Source organism: Moschus berezovskii, chromosome 9, assembly GCF_049115385.1.
Source record: "Moschus berezovskii isolate FMDL1 chromosome 9, NW_MosBer_1.0, whole genome shotgun sequence".
Lineage (NCBI taxonomy): Eukaryota > Metazoa > Chordata > Mammalia > Artiodactyla > Moschidae > Moschus > Moschus berezovskii.
The window spans coordinates 75,408,128-75,429,724 of record NC_142468.1 but is presented as its reverse complement, the minus strand read 5'-3'; the positions used below and the strand labels follow the sequence as shown (position 1 = coordinate 75,429,724).

At 42.3% G+C, this 21,597-nt stretch overlaps 1 protein-coding gene across 2 annotated transcripts in view; it reads left to right on the top strand.

Annotated features, from left to right (window-relative positions):
• FMN1 (formin 1) overlaps positions 1-21,597 on the top strand; it is a 474,559-nt gene that overhangs the window by 123,580 nt on the left and 329,382 nt on the right. Inside the window, exons 1-2 of one of the 2 annotated variants that reach the window (XM_055435909.2) lie at positions 847-2,703; positions 4,235-4,352. In XM_055435909.2, coding sequence (XP_055291884.2) covers positions 1,342-2,703; positions 4,235-4,352 — 1,480 coding nt within the window. In that variant the 5' untranslated portion in view covers positions 847-1,341. Of the gene's footprint in view, positions 1-846; positions 2,704-4,234; positions 4,353-21,597 lie in introns of those variants that run through there. The other variant, XM_088839831.1, reaches the window with a different exon arrangement.

Below are 21,597 nucleotides of genomic sequence, written 5' to 3'. Positions count from 1 at the left end.
TGCCAGGTTCCCAGCTTGTACAGCATTGGAAACTACACTGAACTGATGTTTGGTGGTGGTTTTGTCTTTCCTGTTTTTGTTTTAGGCAAATGGGTGTGTGACAGAGCTCTGATAGAGACCTTTCAGATGTTTTTCCCTTTAGGGGAATGTGGCTCCTTGGGGATCTTTTTAATGAATTGCTTTGCCTAACAAGGCAGGTTGTGTGTTACTTTGTACCATGCTAGGTTTCAATTTGTTGGTTGAATGGCTGAAGCACAGAGGGGTGCCCTTTGGCCAGCAGGATTCCTAAGAAAGCTAGGAAGTCAGAGCTGCTGAACAGAGCCCAAGGTTAGCCCAAGAAAGTGGAGGGTTATCATTCCTCCCAGACTGGGGCTGTTTACTCTACCACCCTGAGGCTGGTGGACAGTGGGCGTGGTGGGCGTGCTTGCCTAAGTACCTGTTTGTAGAACACTGTGACAGCAGGGCAGAGCTAAAACAGCAGTAATCTGAAACCAGTCCTGTTGGTTTTCCTTCGCTGGAAGCTAAAATCTGCATTCCAGATGAAACCTGCAGGGAAGCGGAAGAAAACACTTAAAAAAAAAAGGAAAGAAAAAGCTTCAAAGGTAGTAAATTAACTGCTTTTGAGAGTCCTTGGCACTTTGAGATGATCTATTTCTTTCTTTACTTTTAAATATTTCTTTGCTTCAGGCTTTGTAAGTGGCTGTCGGTCTGTGTGCAGTGCTAGTTTTGGGTTTTTTTTTTTTTTTGCTTGGATGGCACAGGCTTCTGACCGTGATTTAGATGGCAAAAGAGAGCCCACAAGAAGTATTTCAGTAATTTTCTGCTGATTCACTTTTGAACTTCCTGGGCTGCTCTGGCGGGGTGGTTGAAGGCTGTCAGGATCTGCTTGCCCGCTCAGCACTCTCTGGAGCCTCCCTTGCTCACCAATGAGGAAGTTGAAAGTCACCAGGAGAACCGCCGGCACTGGGGCGGAGCTCGTGGCAAATCCTGGGCTGGGATGAGTGGGGGCAGGCTGATTTTCCCTACGACAAAAAGCCTTTTGTCCCCGGGAATAAATACGGAAGTCCCAGAGGAGCAGCCTCCCAGTCCGTGTGTAGTAAGGTGCGCAGCCTCGGATGCTTATGGGCATAAAACCCCGCGGACTTCTTCCAGTTGCCCGGGGCGCCCCATCCCCGCGCAAACCGGAAGGAGGGCTCGGGAGGGACCAGGGCCGGGCCAAGTGTGCTCGCGCGGAGTCCACCGGCCGGTCCTGTGGCTCTCCGTCCTGGAAGTTAAGAGCCGATGGAACGCAGAGACTGAGAGAGCAGAAGTGAGAACTGCCACCCGGGGCACTGCTGGGACATGGAGGAAGTTGGAAACGCTCTGAATGGCAGTGATGGCTCGAAACCAGAACAGCCTGAAGCCGGACTTGACCCGGCGCTGTCGATCCTGACCAAGTTCTCTATGAAATCCCTCTTTGGGTTCACGAGTACATTGGAATCTGTGAAACCCGAAGAGGAAGATGCGGTGCTGAAAGCCTTCCGTAATTTAGTGGTGGAGCCGAGTAGTGGATCGAATCTGCAGGAGGCAGAGGCTCAGGTTCCACCTGACCATGGAAATGATGGGAAGACAAAGGTGGAGACGCAGACGGAGTTGGAGGGAAGTCCTAGGGGAGAAGCAGAGGCCGGGATTTCTCTCCCTGGACAAGAGCTGCTTCCTCTCGCTGCTTTGAATGTGAACCAAAACAGTGTCATTTTGGTTCGAGGGACCCTGGTGAACACCACCAGTGATTCTGACTCTGATGATGGAGGCCAGGAACCAGAAGAGGGAAGCAAGACCGATAGCCCCACATCCCCTGGTGGTGTTTTAACTGAGCCATCCGAGGAGCCCCGAGAAAAGCCAGGAGATGGAAGGGAAAATACCGCCCCTGATGACAGGGGTGATGCAGAGCTCAGTGGAGAAAGTCCTCAAAGAACTCTGCAGGAGATAAGCTGCAAGTTGGAACCCGAGGAAGGTGGCCTTCAGACAGAGCACAGCCCCTGTCAGCCAGAAGCTGGAGAAAAAGGTTCCATAGCTCCACCTGTGGTAGCAGACCAGGACTCAAGTGTTGGTGTCACCAAGAATACCTCTTCTAAAAGAGAAGTCCCTGGAGAGAAGTCCTTCCAGCTTCCAGCTTTTTTCAGTGGGCTTCGTGTGCTGAAGAAGGGCGCCACAACTGAGGGCGGGGAGATCATCACTGAAATTAAACCAAAGGACGGGGACCTGGCTTTGCTCAAGTTGACCCAACCAGTCCAGCGGTCCCTAGCACAGGCAGGGCCGCCAGCAGTGAAGACGGGAGAGAAAACAAGCTGTCCAAAGGCCACTCCCACTCTCCTGGAGCAGCTCTCTCAGCTGCTCAACATTGACGTCCCCAAAGCTGAACCGAAGGCAGAGGACCCTGAACAGCCCAAGGGGGAAGAGATGGGCTGTGTTGCACCTCAGGAGAGTCAGAGCGACCCTGGAGAAGCCCAAACCCAGGGGGGAGAGGTCAAGCCAAAGCCGCCAGAGACTGCTTTGGAGGCCTTTAAAGCCTTATTCATCCGTCCCCCCAAAAAGGGGACCACGGCTGACACCTCTGAGCTGGAAGCTCTCAAGCGCAAGATGAGGCATGAGAAAGAGTCTCTAAGAGCTGTGTTTGAGCGGTCAAGGTCAAGGCCTGCGGATGGCCCCTCAGATTCCAAAACCGTACGTAGCGGTTGGGTTGTGTGATTTGTCATTAAGTGTGATGTGGCCATGTTTCTTTTCAGGTTTCCTGTCAAAGAGACTCTTAGTTACCTACTTACTCTTAGTGACCTTGTAGGTGAAAGATGATATAGTTAAGTGGTCCTTGATAGGAGTTTGGAGTTGGAGCATTTTCTTTCTTTCTTATATTCCTCTGCGTTGTTGTAAGAAAGGTGTTAAGTAAAGATGTGCAGATCAAAAAGGGAAACTGTCACTCTGAGTTTAAACATTAATAGTAAATGTGCTTCTAAAAACCAGGCAGCATCAGAATCAATGCAGTATGGAAATGTAGCCCAGACTTCCTTCCCACTTAATTATACCTCTGTGAAAACGGTGTTTTTCCTTTGAAAATTGGTCACTTGGCCAAATAGATGTTTTTGATGTGATTAAAATGTTCTGTGTTGGTTACAAGGCATCCTGATTGAGGACTGGGTTTAGAATGAGACCTGGGTTATAATTCTAACTCCACCAATTACTGGTTGGGTGACCTTGATCTTCTCTGAGCCTCAGTCTCTTCATCAGCAAAATGATGAAAATAACCTTTGTTTTCTATGGTAGTTGTGAAGAATAAATGAAGTTAGCACATAGTAACCATCTAATTAGTGAAAACTGTTACAATTGTTTACAAAAGTATTCAGGAAATTTGTAAGCACTAGCAAGCTTATGGCAACCCACTCCAGTGTTCTTGCCTAGAGAATCCCAGGGATGGGGGAGCCTGGTGGGCTGCTGTCTATGGGGTCGCACTGAGTCGGACACGACTGAAGCGACTTAGCAGCAGCAGCAGCAGCAGCAAGCACTTGTTCAGTGGATCTTAAAAGTTCATAAGGGCAGTGAGTAGAATTTTTTGCTTAGTTTCAACTTGAATATAATTATCATTCCCTCATACATTGGATCAGTTAAAATGTTAAATTTAAGGTCTTTATCTTGGGTTGCAGTTAAAAACTGAATACAACATAGCATTCTTCTGGTTGTAAAATCAACCCCTGTAAAAATAGCTTGAATGTGAAAGCCATCTCATTCATCTTTTTTTTTTTTTGGAAAGAAAAAAAAAGAATTGATCAATATGAATGTCTTACAGAATTGTTATCTTGACCTAGAACTAATGTTCATGGAAAGTGCAAAGCTGGTTTATATCTTTAACCCTGGAGTTGTTTGGGATATATTTGTAAACATACCTATAAATGTACCAAATTATAGTACATTTGTATCTTCAGCTCAAAGTGTATTTATGGTTTTTAAAAAAATAATTACATGCTAAAAATCACTTATTGAAGGTTGTGTAATACTTGGCCTTAAGTTATTTCGTTTTTCCACTCCAGCTGATCACTTTACATTTCTGGAAACGGGTTGTATTGTAGTGAGTTGTTTCAGTTGCGGTGTGTAAGAGCAATATGCAACTGGCGATTAGAATTAATTTTGGAGTGAGTGCATTCTCAGGGTTTAGTTGGCTCTGGTCACATTTTATTGAACTTTTCTCTGCCCACTTTTCCCACAGCCTGACCACAGCCCCACTGAGCAGGATGATAGGATTCCTGGCAGACTCCAGGCTGTCTGGCCACCACCGAAGACAAAGGACACAGAAGAAAAAGTGGGACTGAAGTACACTGAAGCAGGTAATGTGAAAAGAAGCCAGGTCTCAGGAATGAATCTCTTGCTGCATTGGCTTTTAGTTCTAGCTCAGTAGACTCTGAGAATTGGAGTTTTTGTTTCATTATAAAATGCAATGCTGAAGGCTTTTCTTTTTGGTTTCGATGTTACAGTGAACCCTGGCACACTTATCAGGAATCAGGAATGAATCTCTCAGAGATGAAAGGTGAATGCAGTGAAATGAATGAAGGGGGGCACTTGTGTAAAGGAGGAGAACCTTGGGGGGACTAATGGAGAAGGTAGATTACAGATTCCTCAGGAAGCAGGTGGTTGGCCCTCAGAGAGTGTGTGAGCCGTCAGGGCTCTGGCAGAGGCAGAGTGTGAGTCTCCAGAGCTGGAATACGACTTGTTCTTTGTCTTCGAGTAATGCTTTTGAGCCACAGGAACCTCGTGCAGAGTCAATGTACAGATACCATCAGTTACTCTTTCACTTTTGTTAGACAAAGCTTTATTTAATGCATGGCCAATTTCGAAGCAATCTAATTCCCTGGAAATTTTCCCCAGAGCTTTGCTTGAATGTATTTAAATAGAATGGGAATCTAGATATTTTTACTTTGTAAGCGAAGGGTTCACATGAAATTAAAAAAAAAAAATGGGAGGAGGTTATGTCTTAATTGTATATATGTGTGTTTTTATGTATCTCTGAGGAAACCTCTTTGTCTTCTTCCTGATATTTGAAGATTTCTTATATAGGCTTACATTTTGCTGATTGTCTTAGGGATCTGTATATATTACCAGTCTGTATGGTTATACAAAAGAAGTACTTCTTTCAGTTCTTACTGGTTGATTGGTTGACATTAGTGGATCAAAGTTGGGATGATCTAGTAATCTGCAGGCTTTTTGAAAGATGATGAAGTTACAATCAGTAAGTGATGGGACAAATGGATCTCAGTTCTAGCCTCCACTTGGACAGTTGCAAATGTCTGACTACCCCCAAGACGACTACTTGATGACATTTTTTTCTGGCCTGCTTGATTTAAAGAGTGAAAGCTGTCATAGCCTTGGTGAAAATGTATATTCCTATTTCATTCTTCTTGCCTACATTTGATTTTTCCAAAATCAGAATGCTTATGACTGCAGTACTGACCACCTACCAAGTTGTCTTTTCCATAATCTGGCACCGTTTGAACAGTCAAAAGTCCTGAAGTTCCCTTTAGTGAAAAACCAGAATCCTATGAGTTCTCATTCCTAGTATATAATGGGGTGGCAGTCTTCCTTGTGATAATGAGCATTTGCTGAGTAGAGAAAGAAATGTCCTAAATGACTCTTCAGTCTATGTCAAATCATATTTGGGGGCATTTATACTCAATGGCAACCCACTCCAATACTCTTGCCTGGAGATCCCATGGACGGAGCCTGGTGGGCTACAGTCCATGGGGTTGCGAAGAGTCGGACATGGCTGAGTGACTTCACTTTCACTTTTCACTTTCATGCATTGGAGAAGGAAATGGCAACCCACTCCAGTATTCTTGCCTGGAGAATCCCAGGGACAGAGGAGCCTGTTGGGCTGCCATCTATGGGGTCGCACAGAGTCGGACACGACTGACGTGACTTAGCGGTAGCAGCAGCAGCATACTCTGTAGAGATTCCCGACCTTTGCTTTCTCTCCTCTTCTGTTTCTAGAAGCTCAGAGGAGTCCTGTCATTACCTTACTGTGCAATTACACCCAAAGTCAGTAGCTTTCCAAGCTCTCTCTCTTTTTTTTTTTTTTGGTCATGAAATGTGTGTTCTCAGAGCTATCTACGGTCTGGGATTAGATGAGGGGAAAGGAGGGGGGATCAATGAATAGTAACAGTCCTCTTGGGTGCATTCTGATGGCACAAGGACAGCTTGCTACAGAGAGAAGACTGACTGTTGTCTGGAGAAGGCATCTAGGTCCCCAGCTGGTTCCCATGGGTGGCAGTCCTGTGGCTCACTTGCTATGCTTCCAGGTCTGGTGCTTATTTTCTTATGAACCTTGTAGCAGTAATTACTCTGCTGATGACACTTTCAGTTCAGTTCAGTTGCTCAGTCGTGTCCGACTCAGCAACCCCATGAACCACAGCACACCAGGCCTCCCTGTCCATCACCAACTCCCGGAGTTCACTCAAACTCACCTCCATCGAGTCTGTGATGCCATCCAGCCATCTCATTCTTTGTTGTCCCCTTCTCCTCCTGCCCCGAATCCCTCCCAGCATCAGAGTCTTTTCCAGTGAGTCTACTCTTCACATGAGATGGTCAAAGTATTGGAGCTTCAGCTTTAGCATCAGTCCTTGATAACACTTTACGGAATATTAAAGCAGATACCCTATGCCTGCAGGAGACTTTTTACTCTGTGACTCAATACCAGCATATGGTTGCCTTGTCATTTATTGCTAATCTTGAGGAAGTTAACATTTTCCTTGTGATTTTAAGTTCTGTTGCTGAGAAATCTGGAGTCTTATAAGCACGCAGTTTATAACTTAATACGTTTTGTGGTATTTCCATTGGTTTCCCTGCCCTTAGGGAAGGAGGGAGCACAGAGTTAGAAAAATTAGATCCAAAATATTTAAGGGTGTTCGAAGTGCTTTTAATTTTCCTGGCATGTGTAATCCATTAAGTCAGTGAAATGGGATAGTAGGAGTCTAGCTTTCGTATTTCAAGTATGCTATTGACTCAGACGATAAAGAATCTGTCTGCAATGCAGGAGACTTGGGTTCCATTCCTGGGTTAGGAAGAGCCCTTGGAGAAGGGAATGGCTATCCCCTCTAGTATTCTTGCTTGGAGAATCCCTTGATCAGAGGAGCCTGGTGGGCTACAGTTCACGGGATCATGAAGAGTCAGACACACTGAGCGATTAAGCGCACAGATGTAAGAGTTCTGTGCTGTCAACATTGGAGCCCAGTCCTCGGCAGGGCTGGCCAGAGATGGTTTTTTTCATCATGAATCTCTCACTGTCCTTGTGCTGCCCTTGGTTACTTTGGATGTGCCACTGCTTGTGTTTCCCTCTGTTCGGAGTTTATCATTCAGTGATGTCTTTCTGAGGGCTTAAGCGGTCATCTGATATAGTCCGATCACTTTTGTTCAAGGATAAAAAGAAAGAGCTGATCTAAGGGAAGCTGTCTCTTTAAACTATGGCTTCTGGAGCCCTCGTAGCCATGTGAGAGAAGCTGACCACTGTTGCTGGTGCCAACTGTCAAGGATGCACTCTTCTGCCACTGCCAAAGCCATCAGCATCATGTATAGCTGCTGACACTGCAACAAACTCACTCCCTTGGCAGCTAAAGCTTTTGGCTCCCACTGGAGCCTCTGATACCATTCTGATGACGCTGCATCCACCATCAAGGGCTCTTCCACTGCCAGTCTCTGAGCTCTCAGAGCCCAGGTGATGTGCCAGTTGAGAGGGCCACTAGCCCTCACCAGAGCTGTCACTCAAGGGACTTGCGCAGGTGCTGGAGTTGACCTCTACCAGGGAGGGTCCCCCGTGTTAATTCACACAGTATTTGAATTGTTCTGCTCAAATGAGAAAGAATCCCTGTACTGTCCTTTCATACATTATTAGCGATGCAATTCTGCTTTGTGCTTGGTATGCCTCAAAGCTATTATGAGTGAAAAGAGCATTCTCTCTCCCCTCCCCCGCAGTGCCCCCCCCCGCCCCACCGCCACCACCATTCCTTGGAATCAGACTGGGGACTATCTAAGTGACAGTCCTCATGTTCACAGAATTGTCTTTCCTCCTCCTGAGTACAGGAGTTTGCTCTCGAAACAAGCTTGTGGGATAGTCTGGCTTTTTTTAGGATTTTTTAGGAATTTTTTTTTTTGGGAATTTTTCAGTGTGCTCATCACATTCTTAAATGGTTATGTCACATTGAGTCCCTGCTGCTTTCCTGCACTGCAGACCAGAAACATCTGGTGGAGTAAACTTGGTTACCTTGTGAAGCCCAGGGCTAAGTAAAACCCAATCACAACCAAGTGAAAAGGTGTGAAACAATACAAGGGGAACCTAAAAGAAAAAAAGTCAATGTCTACCTTAACTTTAATGCTGCAAAAGCAGTTTGTCTTATCAGAGATAGATCCCCAGGGATCTCTTCTGTTCACCCTCTAACAGGGTGTCCCATCTGTGGTGAGGTTACTTAAGGGTTTGTAACAGGCCTAACGTCTTATTAAAAAAAAAAAAGATTGGACATAATAAGGATCTAGGTATCATAGAATAGTCAAATCATAGAGGTAACGTGGGGTTAAACTTTTATCTCAAACTTGAAAGAATTTTCTAGACCCTATTAGGTTACTTTTTTCTTTTCATTTTGCTTTATGGAGAATAAGTACACTTAGCTATACTTATTTTGTCTTTGGATAATTCTGTATATTATTACTGTATCAGCCAGGGTCTTGTCAGGGATCAAGTGAGGATGATTTGACTGACAGTTTGTTGGAGATGGTTTACAAAGGTGTGGATGGGATTTCGGAAAAGCAGTGAGAGACGGAGCAGCTCTCTGGGGCAAATAATCATGGGAAGTGTCTACAGCCCTACACCTGCAGAGGCAGGGCCAGGTGAAGCTGCTAGAAAACCCAGAATGTCAGAGGGAGACTGAGTGGTGTGGAGGGAGCTGCCCAGCAGGAGCCGTGGGCTTCAGTGGAGGGATGCAGCCAGTTCACGGTGACCTGCCCGTGGAAGGGAGCTGGGGGAATAAATGCTCTGACTTTCTTCTTCTGCTCTCTGGTCTCCTGCCATCTCTTCTCTTGGCCAAATCCAAAGAGAAGTCAGAGGACTGGGATCTACTTTGGGCCAGACAGCAGAGCCCAGAAAAAGACCCAGAAGGGGCAAGAGTGGATCTGGGAGGCAAATGAAAGATACCCAGCACAGTTACACTGCTGGCTGACTTCCGGTGAAAGAAGGTTCTGAAGCCTGACATTCTGTGCAAATAATTGGCACACACGTACCACATCATACCTGACCACATAGGGCGTGAGGAAAAGCTCCTGCCTTGTATCCGTGGGAGGGTGTGTTTTCTACTCCAGTCAGTTCATAGAAAAAGACAATGGCTGTTACTCAGAGCCTTGCCCTTTGCACACCTGCTTCACCTTAGTGTTGAGGCTTTGTTTACTGATCTCAGAAAATCTTCCAGAGACTTTCAGTGGTTTCCCAATATTACAAAATAAAATAAGTTTGGAAATATCTAGAAATATCACAGAGTAAAATAGAATCTCTAAATTGTGTTTCATAGAGGTATCATTTCCACCATTTTGAATTGTGATAGTCCTGTGTGAATTTAATACTTAAAATTTTTTTATCACACTGTACAGACTGCTTTTTATACTTGAAAAGGTGACTATCTTTGATTTCTGCATTAACAATGATAAATTTGTAGATTTCATTTTTTGAAATGTGTAATGATAAAATAACATAAATATTTTTATCAGTGTTTTCTTTAATACATTGCTTGTGCAATGGCTAAATAAAAGTATATATGCCTTTTTCAGGTTTTTATGCATGTTAATTGCCAAACAATTTTATCTAAAGTTGTTTCAGTTCGGTTCAGTTCAGTCTCTCAGTCATGTCCGACTCTTTGCAAACCCATGAATCACAGCACACCAGGCCTCCCTGTTCATCACCAACTCCCAGAGTTCACTCAGACTCATGTCCATCGAGTCGGTGATGCCATCCAGCCATATCATTCTCTGTCGTCCCCGTCTCCTCCCACTCCCAATCCCTCCTGTTTAGTATGAAATCAATACTTTGGAAACACTGAAATTATTTTTCCCTCTTATTTGCTTTCTATTTTACTTGTATTTTCTGTTGTATAGAAATTTTAAATGTTTATATAATCAAATCTACCCTCATTTTATTGTATGGCTTTTCTTTTGGCTTAAGAGGACTTCCCCTACTCAAATATCGGCTTTATGTTTAAATTTCTTAAGTGATTTCTTTCTGCTGCTTCTTTCCTTCTCTTCTTTCTGTACATTTCATATTGAAAACTTATTTCAGGGCCTAGCCTGCAGTAGAAAGCTATGGCAGCTTCTGGTTTTGTAAGTAGCTAATTGTGCAGCAGGAGTAATTATTCCTCTCCAGGATAAGTTTAGGACAATCTTGAGCTTTCTGTTCTCTTTGTGTGTGTAGTTTTTTGTGCTTATATATTTTGTACCAGTATCTTCATTATTGTACCATTATAATACATTTCAGAGTCTGTTCAAGTTCTCAGGCATACTTCCAAAAATTTTTTTGTTTTCTTCTTTTTTTCTTCCAGGAAACTTTAGCTTACTTAGTCTTATTTTGAAAGAATCCCTTTGGGACTTTTATTGGAATTTCTTTATTTATAAATTAATGTGAAGGTGGGAATGAGAATCGAGATCTTTAAAATGCTTAGTATTTCTTACCAGGAACATATCTTATAAACCTATTCAAGTTTTCTTTTCTGATTTAATAAACTAAATACATGGATACATAGGGGTATATCTTGTATTTTTTCTAAATATATTACCAGGCATGTTATTTTTTTGAAAAAAAAATAATACGTGATATGAAACTGCATCCTGTGATTACTTTTCCTTAAAGTCAAATGCATTCCTTTGAATCTAGTGAGTCACACACACTGGATACTCAGATTTTCCTCCTGAGGTCAGGGCTGGCCTGAGTGAAGGGCACGTTTGAACCATCTGATCTCAGGGGTACCGTTCCTTAGTTTTACTCTGGTTGGTGATTCTTAGTGTTCTGCTGCTGCTAAGTCACTTCAGTCGTGTCCGACTCTGTGTGACCCCATAGATGGAAGCCCACCAGTCTCCCCTATCCCTGGGATTCTCCCGGCAAGAACACTGGAGTGGGTTGCCATTTCCTTCTCCAATGTGTGCAAGTGAAAAGTGGAAGTGAAGTCTCTCAGTCGTGTCCGACCCTTAGCGACCCCATGGACTGCAGCCTACCAGGCTCCTCCATCCATGGGATTTTCTAGGCAAGAGTACTGGAGTGGCTTGCCAGTGCCTTCTCTTAGTGTTCTGAGACTCCTTTAAAAGCCTAATGATGATAGAAAGCTATGGAAGAAGACATTGCAGTTAATTCTGCATCTACAGTCTTTCAGACCCTCCTCCTCACCCGAACCATCTGTGGACATCCTCCTCCATCTCCTGCCACCTCCCCAGGTTTAGATGAAGAACCTTTGCTGCAAATGCTCAGCCTAGAGCTGGGCCTCCTTTCCTCTTCATCTCCTATTTTGTGTTATAACGAATGACCTGAAACATTTATTTATTATTTAAATATTAGGATATTTAAAAAGTATACCATCATACTGTGTACTTCAACATCCAAAGAGGAAATGAAGCTAATGTGTGTGAGATTAAAATGGTACCATTTGGGAAACTGGCAGCCACTTAATTACCCAAGAAAAAAATGGAGAAAAAAAGGATGAAGAAGGGAAAGCCCTCGTGTTTTCCCAAAACAAAATGAACTGTGCATCTTTAGTTTCTCTTTTAGTGTGCATCTGGAACTGCCCTTCTCTCCCCTGGCTGTCCCTCAGAGCTGGCCTGGGACTAGGGGCTGGCACGAGGACCACCATCCTCAAGGGACACTCTGGCTCATGTAGTAAATAGAACCTAACAGCAGAGTGGGCAAGTTGTCAGTGTGTATGGCATCTCTTTGGGCTTATTCACACCACCCAGAACTTTGGAGTAGCTCAGGAGCGTCCCTACTTGGAGTAATTTGGGTAACCCATTCCTCAGCTTGATAATAAAGATCCGCCTACTTTCTGGTTTGTTTCTAATTTAGGTTCCCTTGGTTATAAAGTGATAGAGCTGTTTGCCACCCTTCCTGGTGAGTCAGACATTCTTGTCTCCACCAGCCAGGGAGAGCTATAAATATCTTGGAATATTTCATTGGCCTCTAGTACTTTTAAAAACTTCATTCATAGCTAACAAGCTATGTTAGCCATGAATGGATTTTCCTTTAATGTCATACGCCCATTCAGATTTTCCTAAGTGTCTTCTTTCATGGTTTAGGCAATAGGTTAGTTCATTGTGTATTTCACAGGACTTTGTGACATGTTACCATCACTTGCATGGAGTTAGGGTGATGGTCCATAAATTGGAAACTGTACACATGGCCCAGGAAAACTTTGCATCTTATACTGAGAAACCAGAGGTGACACAAGTGTTACAGGCTTCTACTTACTATGTATCTGGGAGCTGTGGGGGAGGGAGACTGACTTCCTGAACACAAATGGAAACTAAGAATTGATGCTGCTGCTACTGCTGCTGCTAAGTTGCTGCAGTCATGTCCGACTCTGTGCGACCCCATAGATGGCAGCCCACCAGGCTCCCCCGTCCCTGGGATTCTCCAGGCAAGAACACTGGAGTGGGTTGCCATTTCCTTCTCCAAGACATGAAAGTGAAAAGTGAAAGTGAAGTCGCTCAGTCGTGTCCGACTGTTTGCGACCCCAGGCTCCTCCATCCATGGGATTCTCCAGGCAAGAGTACTGGTGTGGGGTGCCATTGCCTTCGAGAATTGATGTTAAGCAGAGGGAATTCCAAAATGTGGACCAGTGACTCAGGAATCATATATTGTGTACTAGGAAATATTAGTAAAGGTCTTTAGCTCAGAGGACTAAAAGCAAGAGATTAAAATACAGAATCTGAAACTTTAGAATATTAAAAATTTAGAGCTTCAAGCATCTCAGAAATTGTGTGATTCATCCTATTAGTTTTACAAATGAGAGCCATAGAGGTTATGACTTACTGAAAGATACATGTAATTAATAAGAGAGCTGAAATGACAGCAGAAAGAGAAGAACCACAGCTTCAAGTTGGGGATGGGGGTGGGGGAATGCATTGGAGAGTGAGTGATGTTTTTTTTTTTTTTTTCCTGCCAACATGCAACAATTAAAGCTCCAGCAAGGAAAGCACATGGGAACAGGAGCATTTAAGAATTATGCTGATTATTTTTAAAAAAACAAAGTATTATGGCACTGGAGTGAGTCCATCTGAATAATAAAGGAGATATATGGGTACCATGCCAGCTTACCAGACACATCCACAGAAATTAACTGGGTCATTTCATGCTGCTTTTTGACTCATAAAAATTGTTAACAGGAATTTTAATGGTATCTTTAATATGATCTAGTTCACTTAAGCAATGTAAAGCAAATAAAAATGCTTCTGGTGTGTGGATTTTTGCAAAGTTCATGTGGGGCTCATGGGGCTCAGTTCGTATGCTGAAATGAAGGGTGCATGTTATTTGATTTTAGGAGGTACAGGAACAAATGTTTTTATTTTAATGGTTGTGTATTTCAGTAGTCTTATGTTTTAGAGAAAATAAGCACTAAAATTCACTTTGAAGCTTCTTTTGGGGAGGTGAGGCTGAAATTTGATATGCCATATCCTGTGCCACATTTTCACAAATATGGCACTATTCTTTCACTATTTTTTTTTTACTGAAAATTTCTATCCAGGCGACCTCATTTTTCTTAAAATCTATTGCCAGCTGCCCAGTGCTTGTTCTCTGGATCCTCCACCAAGCACCACTCTACCATTCCAACCTCTGTGCCCTCCCCGCTACCACTCTCCCCACAACACACATCCTTCACTTACAATGCATTGAATTCTTTCCGCTGGTCCACCTTTACTGTTCTAGGATCACCCACTAGCTCAGCCAAGAAAGGGCACTCACTCTTTCAGATCCCTCCTCCCAGAAACAGCAGTTGGGACATGGTGAATGTTTTCCTCTTTGATAGAACAAATGACTGTATTTCCAACTAGTAACTAAAGCAAAGGTTCCATGGCTAAACTCTTGAGCACTCTTTCCCAGAGGATGGAGTGAGAATGTAGGATGGGAAAAGTAGAAGATGATCTAAGAGAGAAAGAAATTGAACCAGGGAAATCTTAGGGATGTGCGTAAGTTTTGGTATTTCCTTTACTTTGGGTTTCATAGGTTTGGGCATCAAATAGAGTTGAGTTTGAAGCTTGGCTCTTCCACGTACTAACTGTTTAAAAAGAGCAATGATGATAATTTAAAATAATTATTGTAAAGATAAAATGAGATAATATATGAAGTTCAATGGGATCACAACTAGCTTATTATGTTGTTTATTTTTTGACTACACCAAGCAGCTTGCAGGGTCTAAGATCCCCAACCAGGGACTGTACCTGGATCCATGGCATGAAAGCATGGAGTCCTAACCACTGGATCGCCATGGTGTGTATGTGTGCGTGTGCATGTATGCTCAGTTGTGTTTGACTCTTTGTGACCCCATAGACTGCAGGCAGCCAGGCTCCTGTGTCCATGGAATTTTACAGGAAAGAATACTGGAGTGGGTTGCCATTCCTACCCAGGGGATCTCCCCGACCCAGGGATCAAACCTGCATCTCCTGCACCTCCTGCGTTTGTTGGCAGATTCTTTACCATTGTGCCACCTGGGAAGCCTGGGTTGTCAAGGAATTCCCACAATTGGCTTTCTAAAAAAGCAGTTTATGTTGAAGTGTAGCATACATGTGGAAAATTGCTCATATTACAAGTGCTGATGGAAAAATCACTCAACCTCAGAAAGAAATGGAAAATTCTATTTGAGCCAGATTAAAACTTAAAACCCAGGAATAGACTTTCAGAAATTTCCAAGACCTGTTCTTCCCATTAGAGAGAGTAGTGGATCTTGAGTCATGACCACCTGACAAGATTAAGGAAGGGTGTTTCTAAGGAGTAATCTTGTTGATGCTCAGAGAATGTTGTTTATATGGCTGAGTAGTTCTTTCTTCTGATGGAAAGGTTTGGTCAATGTGTAATGCATATACACAATATACAGTAGAGGGGAGAGAGGAAGCCAAAGTCCAAAGAAAAAATGTAATTTGTAAATTTTCCTTGACTTGCTTTAGACTACACATTTTTATTTCATCACAAATAATATAATAGCTCCATGAATTATAACAAAGTGAATGTAACCACCATGCAAATCAAGAAATAGTCCATTGCCTACAACCCCGAGGCCCCTATCTTACCCCTTCCTATCACAGCTACCTTTTTCCTCCAGAGAAACCACAATTCTGACTTCTAACACTGCAGATTATTTTCAGTGCTTTTGAACCTAAATGGATTCATTTTGTGTCTGGCTGCTTTCCTTCAGCATTAAGCTTGTGAGAACCAAACATGTAATCGTAGGTACCTGTAATCCATTTGTTTTCATTGTTCTATACTGCTTCACTGTATGAATGTATTGCGATGTGTTTATTCATCCATGATGGACCTTCATGTTGTCCTCAGTTTGGGGCTGTTATGAGTATGTTGCTGTTCATTTTCTTGTGTGTGTCTTTTGGCACACAAAGGAACACATTTCTCCTTGGTATATACTGGGGAGTGGAATTTCTGGTCATAGGATATGTCTGTATCCCAGTGTCAGTGGCTGTTCAGTTGCTGAGTCATGTCTGACTCTTTGCGACCCCATGGACTGCAGCACCCCAGGCTTCCCTGTCCTTCATTATTTCCCAGAGTTTGCTCAAACTCATGTCCATTCTGTTGATGACAGCATCCAACCGTCTCATCCTCTGTTGCCCCCTTCTCCTCCTGCTCTCAATCTTTCCCAGCATCACGGTCTTTTCCAGTGAGTTGGCTCTTCGCATCAGGTGGTGAAAGTCCTGGGGCTTCAGCTCCTGCATCAGTTCTTCCAGTGAATACTTGGAGTTGATTTCCTTTAGGAGCAACTGGTTTGATCTCATTGCTGTCCATGGGACTCTCAAGAGTTGTCCGTTGCACCACAGTTCAAAAACATTAATTCTTCAGTGTTAGTAGATGATACCAAATGCTTTTCCAAAATGATGGTATCAATTTATATTCCCATCGCAAAACATCACAGCTCTGATTGTGCCACATCTTTGCCAACATTTGGTTTGGTTGATTTTTCTAATTCAAGGCAGTCTGTTGTTAACTGGTGTTTCCCAGTTAAGCACTTTTTTATATGTTATTGACCACTGGATATCCTGTTTTGTAAAGTGCCTGTTCGAATCACTTGTTCATTTTTAATAAGTAGATTCTTTTTTATTATTTTACACAGAAGTTATATGCTGGATATTAGCCATTAGGTTAAATATGTTGGAAGTATTTTCTCTTTCTGGATTTTCATTATCTTAATGGTGCCTTTTGATGAATAGAAATTCTCACTTTTATTATAATCATTCTTGTCCTATCATTAGGGTATTTTAAGCCTACTTAATCCTTTCCACAATACTTTGGCCACCTCATACGACGAGTTGACTCACTGGAAAAGACTCTGATGCTGGGAAAGGTTGGGGGCGGGAGGAGAAGGGGACAACAGAAAATGAGATGGCTGGATGGCATCACTGACTCTGTGGACATGAGTTTGAGTGAACTCCGGGAGTTGGTGATGGACAGGGAGGCCTGGCATGCTGTGATTCGTGGGGTCGCGGAGAGTCAGACACGACTAAGCGACTGAACTGAACTGAACTGAAGTCAGTCATGAAAATATTCTCTTATAAAGGTATTAATGTTCTTCATTTGTCTTTAAACTTACAATTTATGGGCATTGATTTTTGTGTACAAGTTGAGGTGGAGATGAAGTTTCTTTCTTCTATATCAAAATTATCTGGAATTATTTACTGAGAAGCCCACCTTCCTCCCCTGGACACTGTGTTCTGTTCCAGTATTCTCTAGATTTATCTAACCTTGTAACAGTGTAGCACTGTCTTAATGACAACTATAATAAATCATGATCTACTAGAGTGTGTCCTTTAACCTTGGTTATTCTCAGCGGTGTGTATTTGCATATGCATTTTAAAATTACTTTATTAACTTGGACATTATGGTTTTGATTGCATTGACGTCTTTACAGTACTGAGTTTTTAATTCCATATAGTATGTATATCTTTTCTGTAAATATTTATATATTATCTTTTCTGATTTCTCTGTTAAATTTTCTTTGTGGAGGTTTTAATTTCCCTTAAATCAATTCCTGAGTATTCTAAACACTGGAAAAGACTCTGATGCTGGGAAAGGTTGAGGGCGGGAAGAGAAGGGGACGACAGAGAATGAGATGGCTGGATGGCATCACCGACTCTGTGAACATGAGTTTGAGTGAACTCCGGGAGTTGGTGATGGACAGGGAGGCCTGGCGTGCTGTGATTCATGGCGTCACGGAGAGTCGGATACGACTGAGCGATTGAACTGAACTGAACTGAAGTATTCTAAAATTTTGGTGCAGTTGTGTACATTTAAAAAAATTCCATTTTATGACTTTTTGTCAGAATGCCCCTCTCAATAAAATAGTTACTATAATTATTGAGCTGTTTCCTTATTAACGAACCTTTTAACTTTTAGAATCTTTCACTGTTGCAAACAGTGCTTTAATGAAACTATTATATATCTATTTGTGCATACCAGTGAATGTTTTGATAGGATAGAAGTGGAATTTTTAGAGTTCCTGCCCATTTTAAATGCTGATAGATACTACACAGCTGCCCTCTCAAAACATGAAACCCATTAATACTCAGCTAAAACAAGAATGTCCTGTACTCACATTTCACCAGTATTCATTTAATTTATGCCAATCTAAGGTTAAAAATTGCATACCACTATTTTTAATTTGTATTTCTTCAATACTCGCATAGTTGGACGTCTTTTCATCGTCTTTTGTGACTTGTTTGCTTGTGTTCTTTGCCCTTTTGTAAATTGTGTCATTAGTCTCTATTCTTACTGATTTAAAAGGAGGTTTTCTAATATGTTTATAAGTCCACCAGGACTTCCCTGGTGGCTCAGATGGTAAAGCATCTGCCTACAATGTGGGAGACCTGGGTTCAATCCCTGGGTCAGGAAGATCTGGAGAAGGAAATGGCAACCCACTCCAGTACTCTTGCCTGGAAAATCCCATGGACGGAGGAACCTGGTAGGCTACAGTCCATGGGGTCACAAAAAGTCGGACATGACTTGAGTGACTTCACTTTCACTTTTATATGTTAAGGGAATTAGTCCTTGATTTCCTTATATATACAAGTGTAAATATATATCACAATCCTAGTCTTTAGCTTGCCCTTTCTTTTACCTTTTGCTGTCATTCATTATATGGAAATTTTGTTTTGTGTAGTCATATCTTTCCAGGGAGTTGTTGTTTTTATTGTTGTTGGTCTTAAGGAAGCCTTCCCCAACCTAAACTTGAACAATATATGTATGTAACTCATATGCATATATGTTTAGATTTTTACTCAGTCTGCAGTTTATTTCTGTGTGTGGCATACATAAAGATATGTTATGGGTGACAGTGTGCTTAGCTTATAGAATCTGTTTTTGTTTTCATCTTAGTTCTAGTCTTTCAGTTGAGAGTCTAAGAATTTTTTTTTATAGACAAGTGATGACAATTTGCATTTGTTGTAAAATAGATATAACATAAAATCTTAACCATGAAAAATTTTTTTTACCACTTACTCAAAACATTTATTAACACTCTGTATATATAGCACATAAGGTTTACCTAAGGGTGAATAGATGTTAGCCATTTTAAGTAGAGTTCAGTAGTGTTAAGTATATTTATGTTGTGTAACAGATACCTAGAACTTTTTCATTTTCATACCTGAAACTGTACACATTAAGCAACTGTTCATTTCTCCTGTTTCCCCAAACTCTGGCAGCCACTATCCTGTTTTCTATTTCTATGAGTTTGACTATTTCAGATGTCTCATATAAGTGGAATCATACAGTATTTGTCTTTGTGTGACTGGTTTATTTCACTTTGCATGATGTTATCAAGATTCATCCCTGTGTTAGAATGTATCAGATTCTTCTCCATTTTTAAGGTTGAATAATATTCTACTATATGGTCTGTACCACGTTTTCTTTATCCATCCATCAATAAACACTTGGGTTGCTTCTACTTTGAGCTATTGTGAATAATGCTGCTATCACCATAAGTGTACAAATATTTCCTTGGGACCCTGCTTTGAATTATTTTGAGTATATACTAGAGGTGGGATTGCTGGATCATATGGCAATTTTATTTTACTGTTTGAGGAACCTCCATACTGTTTTTCATAGCTGCTAAATGATACATTGCTACTGTATTGTGCAAGTTCCAATTTATCCACCTTGTCAACACTTGTTACTTTCTGATTTTTTTATTTGTTTAGTAGTAGCCACTCCAGTACTCTTGCCTAGAAAATCCCATGGACGGAGGAGCCTGGTAGGCTGCAGTCCATGGGGCCGCTACGAGTCAGACACGACTGAGCGACTTCACTTTCACACATTGGAGAAGGAAATGGCAACCCACTCCAGTGTTCTTGTCTGGAGAATCCCAGGGACGGGGGAGCCTGGTGGGCTGCTGTCTATGGGGTCACACAGAGTCGGATACGACTGAAGTGACTTAGCAGCAGCAGCAGCGGTAGCCACCTCAATCAGTGTATTGTCTCATTGGGTTTAGATTTGAATTTCTCTAATTATTAGTGCTGTTGACTGTCTTCTTATGTGCCTATTGGTCACTGGTGTATCTTCTATGGATGAATGTCTATTCAAATACTATTGCCCATTTTTAGTCAAATTTTTAACTAGAAAAAAAAACCAGATTGTTGCCTATCTCTTTTTATGGACTTTTTCTATTGACTAGAGCCTCCAGAACAAAGCTAGAAACTTAGAAATTAGCAGACTTCCTTGTGCTATTCCTGATTTTATAGACTTCCATCTAATATTTTCCAGTTAAGGATTATGTTGGTTGGACATTTTTTGGTCAATAGCTTTTATCAAGTTAAGGAATGTTATTTTTATATCTGGGCTTCTAAGTGTTAAAATCACAAAAAGTAGTTTGAGTTTAATATGTGAGGGATATGTTTATTGAAATGACTGTGTGATTCATGTTATTTAAAAAAAAACCTGAGTATCCAGTAATTACATTTTAAATTCATTAGTGTGGAATGTTCTCTGTACTGTCTCATCATGATGAAAGGCTGAATTTGATATGCTGATTTTCTGGTCATTTTAAATAAAGAAAAGTCTTAGCCAAATGTAATAAATTTTGTGAATTCAAGATAAGGTAATCTAAAGGAAACTCTGGAGACATTCTTCATATTTTAAGTAGCAAAGTGTGCAGTGACTGCAGTGGAGCAATGGATTTGTTAAGATGAAAACAGCAACGAAATGGGTTTTCGATCTGCTCCTTGTGTTTTTCTCTGATGTTATTTTTTCCTTAGCATTAAGATTCCTTCTTCAGTGTACTACCAGTCAAACTAAGTGGAAGTGAACTTTGAAAAGCAGCTCTATTGTGTGTTGAGTTACGTGGCACAGCTAGGACAACTCCTGGGGGATTTCCCTTGACTTAGTTAGAACACATGTTCTATCTTGTAATCTTAGAAGTTGCAGGTAAATGGCAGTGAAATCAGAGTTACTGTTGCTTCTAGATCATATCTAACTCTTATTTAGTAACATCTAGCGCAGTGTTCTTGCCTGGAGAATCCCAGGGATGGGGGAGCCTGGTGGGCTTCCGTCTATGGGGTCACACAGAGTTGGACACAACTGAAGTGACTTAGCAGCAGTTAGCAGCAGCACATTATACGGAGAAGGCAATGGCAAGCCACTCCAGTACTCTTGCCTAGAAAATCCCATGGATGGAGGAGCCTGGTAGGCTGCAGTCTGTGGGGTCGCTAAGGGTTGGACACGACTGAACGACTTCACTTTCATGCATTGGAGAAGGAAATGGCAACCCACTCCAGTGTTCTTGCCTGGAAAATCCCAGGGACAGGGGAGCCTGGTGGGCTGCCATCAATGGGGTCGCACAGAGTCGGACACGACTGAAGTGACTTAGCAGCAGTTAGCAGCAGCACATTGTACGGAGAAGGCAATGGCACCCCACTCCAGTACTCTTGCCTGGAGAATCCCATGGACGGAGGAGCCTGGTAGGCTATAGTCCACGGGGTTTCTAAGAGTCAGACACGACTGAGAGAGTTCACTTTCACTTTTCACTTTCATACATTGGAGAAGGAAATGGCAACCCACTCCAGTGTTCTTGCCTGGAGAATCCCAGGGACGGGAGAGCCTGGTGGGCTGCCGTCAGTGGGGTCGCACAGAGTCGGACACGACTGACGCGACTTAGTAGCAGCAGCACATTGTAAGTGTCTAATACATTACCAATTCCATGATTACAATTAATAATATACGTGCATTTATTTAGCAAATATTTTATACTGGTAAGTTTGATAGATGCTTGCAGTTCAAAAATGAGTGAGGCAAGATCCTTTCAGGCAACTCAGGGGTACTAGGTAGGTGATGAAGAGTAACCTAGTGGGGAGAGAGGT